This window comes from Heliangelus exortis, chromosome 25 (assembly GCF_036169615.1).
Source record: "Heliangelus exortis chromosome 25, bHelExo1.hap1, whole genome shotgun sequence".
In the NCBI taxonomy this organism is placed as follows: Eukaryota; Metazoa; Chordata; class Aves; order Apodiformes; family Trochilidae; genus Heliangelus; species Heliangelus exortis.
This window is the reverse complement of record NC_092446.1, coordinates 2850612-2855754: the sequence shown is the minus strand read 5'-3', so window position 1 is coordinate 2855754 and position 5143 is coordinate 2850612. Positions and strand designations below refer to the sequence as shown.

The 5143-nt window shown below is 52.4% G+C and overlaps 1 protein-coding gene across 2 annotated transcripts; it reads right to left on the bottom strand.

Moving 5' to 3' along the window:
- On the bottom strand, positions 1–4445 carry LOC139807352 (uncharacterized). 2 transcript variants are annotated; one of them, XM_071768208.1, is made up of 6 exons: positions 4334–4445; positions 2486–3192; positions 1721–1855; positions 1222–1283; positions 717–980; positions 1–354 (listed from the first exon to the last, which is right to left on the bottom strand). In XM_071768208.1, the coding sequence occupies exons 1-6, from the start codon at positions 4339–4341 to the stop codon at positions 310–312; spliced, it is 1221 nt and encodes a 406-aa protein (XP_071624309.1). In that variant the 5' UTR covers positions 4342–4445; the 3' UTR covers positions 1–309. The 2 variants fall into 2 exon arrangements, with proteins under 2 accessions (XP_071624309.1, XP_071624310.1); XM_071768209.1 differs by having other exon boundaries at positions 1721–1852.
- Between the last annotated feature and the right edge of the window lie 698 nt (positions 4446–5143).

The following is a 5143-nucleotide window of genomic DNA, read 5'->3' as shown; positions in this document are numbered from 1 at the left end:
TTGGCTGACAAAATAATTTAATGTACATTCAGAGACAGGTGTAGAAAAGCAGGTAAATAAATAAACATCCACAGGCACAAACCAACCTCCAGGTTCCACCTGGGCCAAGCTACAATGTGAAAGGCAGGGGGAAACCTGGGGCTGCTTTAAATTGAGAGGCTTTTTGGCCCCAGCCAGCTGGGTGTGAAGCATCTCATTCTGCTGTGGATCTCCTGAGAAGATTTCCAAGCTCAGAAAATGACCCCAAATCCAGGTCTGGGGCTGTTGTCCCCCCCATCAGTAAATCTGCATCCTTGGGCACAGCCACCATCAGTCTGGGCTCTCAGAGTTGTCTGTGCTGAACACTTCTCTGTTCTGTTGAGACAAAAGGAAACACCCGTGAGGTCCTTTTCCCAAACTCAGGTGGAGTTATTGATCTTCTGGGTGGCTCTAGGAGGGAATTCTCCCTGAGGAAAACAGGAATTCCACCAGGTTGTGGGGCACAGCTGTGGAGATGCAGGGAGCAAAGCAATTCCTGCTCCTTCCCTGGGCTCTGCTCATCCTGGAGGAAGGCAAAGGCAGCCCAAACACCACACAGGGCAAACCCCAGCACCCAGTCCCCCTCCCAGTACAACCCAGCACAGCTGCCACCCACCCACCCCCATCCATCACCCTAAAACTACACCACTTGCTCTAACTTAGTCCTGAAAGCTCAGCCCCGGCCTTCTCCTCCCTACCTGGAGGATTTTGCTGTAGGACAAGGGTGCAAATGACTCTTCCAGGTAGCAGGTGCCAAAGCCCATGATCCTGTTGACTGCCTGGTTGCAGATTCCTGCCACCTGGGCTGTGAAGTGCACGGCGTAGGCAAACTGGATCTCCTGGGGGTCAGCGTTGGTCCTGCTGGCTGTCACTTCCCTCTGGACGTAGGCATCAGCCAAGTCCTTGAAGGAGCTGTAGGACATGTCCCTGAAGAACTTCCATAGCTGGGCATCCTCCTTTACCTGGTGAAAAAGGGTGGGAAACCACACATCCCAGGTGAGGAACTCAGTGTCTCATCCTCACCTCAGTGCTTTCATGTGAGAGTCGAGGGAGGGCAGAGCCACCAGCAGATCCAGCCAGGGAATTAAAAGATGCTGTTGCCTTGATTTTAGTGTTTCCCAGCCCCAGGGATGGGGTTGGGTTTTTTACAGCACTACAGAGCTGGGCCAAAGCCCCTTGAAGCCAGCACAGCTCCCTTCTCACCTGCCTGTCCAGCTCATCTCCTGCACCCTGGAGCAGGGCAACGATTCTCCTGATGGCTTCATCTGCAGAGAGAGATCCCACGTTACCTTCAGCCCTTTCTCCAAGCCCCACACACCTGGACAGCTTAAGGAGACAGCACTGCCTGTGAAAAATTCCCTGATGCATCCACCTCCATCCCTGCAAAACCCATTTCAGTCTCTTGCCAACCCCTTTGCTGCCCTCAGCCAGGAAAAAAACCCCCTCCTGTCTGATTTTCTCTCTCCCACAATCAACCCCTGATGCTGAAAATCCCCCTCAAAACCTTCACCTGGCTGCTTGGGTCATGTAAACCCCTGGGATGGGTTGGGATGGGGTTGGGGTCCCTGTTTGGGTCACATAAGCCCCAGGGAGAGGATGGAAGTGGGGTTGGGGTTCTGTGCAGGCTCTGATGGGGACAAATCTCTCACTTTGATGTTTTCTGCAGGTGCAGGGGATGGACACTTGCAAGGGCAACACTCACCGACCCCGTTGGGGCTGGGGGGTGGCTGTGGCTGCTCCCCAAATCCTCTGCTCCCCTGGTGCTCCCTGCCCTGCACCATCAGCTCAATCTCTTCTGAGACTTGTGTGTAGTAACTGTAGGGCTGCTCCTCTTCTGCTGGGAGGAAAGAACCAAAACAGAATGAAAAAACAAACAAACAAACAGAAAAAACACATTCAGAAGTGAGGATTTTTTTTTTTTTTTCCTAGGCAGTGGGGGGGCTGCATCCACGAGATGCTCATTCCCCCCCTGGCTGGGTGCAGACCACTGGGGTTTGCACTCTCTGAATCTGGCTACAACTTGCCCCAAATGAGCTGAAGCTTCACAGAAGTTCCCCTGGCCAGTTTTTCCACTGGGGTGGGGACAGGGGTGTCCCCCAGGCTCTGACTGCCACACCATGGCAGCCACCTGACCCCTCCCCTCAGTAAATCAAAAGCAGCTTAACCTTGTCTCTAGAGTGGCTTAAGATTTAATCTCTGGTCAAACTAAACCACCACATCCTTTGTTTGCCAGAGAGGGGCAGAACCTGTGCCTGGATGGTGCTTGGGGTCACCTGCTGAGAGACCCTTTCCTGGGGCAGAAGGTTGAGATCAGAGTCCCCAAAAGCTACCCCAGAAAAAAAAACAAAACAGGAGAGTGATGCTTAGGGTAAGGAACCAGCACCACCAAACACTTTTTTCCTAAAAGAAAACCATCAGAGGCCCCTTTGGGATGGGTTAGGGATGGGTTAGGGGTTTGGGGTCCCACCTGGAGGGGATGGTACCAGCCCATGGTGCAGGGGGAGGCAGTTGGGTCTCTTGGCCCTGGTCCCAGTGGGGTCTCCCCACTCCTCCTCTGAATTCTTCTTGAAGGAGAAAACTTTCTTGAGGTTGGGTCTCCTCTTTGGGGCTCTGCTCAGGGCTGGGCATGTGCTTGAGTCCACTCCAGGTTTTTTATCCCCATCTGGTTCTGAGCTCTGAGGACCTTTGGCATCTTTTCCCTTTGCTTTTTGCCCTGGGTTTTCCTTCTGCTCCTCAGGACTCTTCTTAAAGAGGAAATTTAAAAAACTTTTGAACCAGCTGCGTTGGGAATAATTTTTAGAGCTTTTCCTCTTGGGCTTCCTCTCTTCTTTAGGGACCTCCCCGGGAGCTTTGCTCTCATCATCCAAACCCTCATCTGGGTCCAATGCTTTGGGTTCTTCCTCCCTGTCCTTCCTCCTGCTGCCTTTGGCACAGGAATATTTGTAGAAGTCGCTTTTGGAGCGTTGTGGCTCCTCTGCCTTTCCCCCTGACCTTCTGGCTCCTTCCTGATGCTTCCTCCTGGCCCCCAGAGAGCTGTCACAGCAGCTCAGGGAACGTTTGACATAGATTTCCAGCACTTTCTTGGCCCCTTGCCTGTCCAGGGAGAGGATCTTGCCCGATGTCTGCATCCCCGCATCCCACCGGGGCATCCGGGTAGGCAGAGCCCGCACGTTGCTGCAGAGGAAAACCAAAAAAAAAAAGGGGGTTTTATCTGCTTTTTGCTTCCCCCAAGAGGCCGTGCAGTCGAGTTGGGCGTGATGGGAATCACTTTGGCACCCAGGATTGGTTTGGGTGTCTGGGAATGGCCGTGTTCCCAGTAAATGAGTAACCACTTTTATAGCTGGGTGCTCCTCACCCAGGGATTTATGATGGGCAGGAGACACTGCTGAGAAAGGGAGTGAAACTGTGGGGAGGGGGAGAAAAACTGGGAGGGAGAGCTGGAGAGCTTGGATGTCATCCAGAGGGCTCAATCCAGGCTGGCATCCAGGGAGCAGGGTCCTGTTGTGACATGGTCCCACACTACAGGGAAAAACTGCCCATGGAGGGCACCATCCCCTCCATCAGTCACACAGCCCAGAATTTTAATATCCCTAAAATATTGGCTGCTAAAATAATTCCCCCCCTCCAAAGAAAAAAACCAAAAAGCAAAACATCCCCCTCCAAAAAAAAAAAAAAAAAAAAAAAAAAGGAAAAAAACCCACCAAAAACATTAAAAAAACCCCAGACATTTCTCAGCAAGTCCAGGTGCTTCCAGGCCTTGGAGAGGCCAAGGGCAATATGGGATCTTGGGAATATCCTGAGTCACTGCCACTCCATGAACTCTGCCCAGTGTGGGGCTGTGACAGGAGCTTGGAGCACCTGATCCCTGCCTTCTCCATCACCCTTTTCCCACCCCATTTAGAAGCAAAACCATAGAATGGTTTAGGTTAAAGGGACCCTAAAATTAAGCAGAGGATGCTGCTATGGAAAAACCCGAGCCCCATGGCTGTGCCTCGTGCTGGCTCCACTTTGTAAACCAATTTCCCCCCTTAGGGAACCAGATGGGAAGGAGATTTTCTCCACCACTGAACAGCACAGGGGAACCCAACCCCCAAACCTGGCACATTTGGCCACGCAGCCCACCCCGTACAAGCATCACCCACCCAGCCCAACCCGGCCTTTTTGGGGGGATTGAGAAGGCAAATTTCCTTCAGCCAAGCCAACAACCCACCCAAGAACAAATCATTCCATCAGGTTGAATCACAGCAAAGCCACAACCCCCCCATCCTACCCCAGATTGTCCCCATCATTCTTTATTTGTTGTTTTGGCCTTTACCTTTCCATTTCTGCCCTTCTGGACAGATGTCAAGACAAGTTCCACAGCCACGGCCACTCAGGGATATCAGCCTCTCCTGGGAGGTGCCTTTTTTATACCCTGGCTGGCTGGGAGCTGAGTTAAGCCCTATTTTTAGCAGCCATTCAGGTAGGAGAGAAGCCAAGGTTTCCTCCTGGGCTCCCCACTATCTCCTGGCAGAAACCCAGAGGGCAGGAGTTGTGTCCCAGGGGAGCAAAAAACTTCCTGGTGACAAATCACAAAAGAGCAGAAAAATCCCCTGTCCCCTGGAGTAAACAGCAGCCTCTGAAACCACCTTCCTCCCCCAGCTGCTGGGTATTCAGTTTGGGGTGGTTTTCTTAGCTTTATCTTGGTTTTTTTAATTTTTTTTTTTTTTTTTTAACGAGCACGATGCCAAAACGGGCATTTCTGGAGGGGTTTTGCTTTGGGTTGGGTGGGGTTGGGTTTCCAGGAGAAGTTTTTGCTTTCTCGGCTCCCTGAGGCCCCAGAGCATCCCCTGGGGTCCCTCCCAGCCCCTTCCCCTCCATCCCCATCGCTGCTTTGCCACCCCATGGCCACGTCCCGCACTGCACCCGGAGGGGTCTGAGCAGGATGGAAAACCCCTGGGCAGCATTCCCAGGGCTGCATTTCCTCCCGTTTCCAGCCGGGATGACTTCAGCCCAGCTCCCTCCTGGATACAAACGATTATTCTCCTGATAAGGGGCTCAACCTGGGATTGAACCGCTCAGGAGATGTTTTCTGTTCCTACAAACTTTCTGTGCCATTATTCCCTATAATTAGGTGAGCTCCAGC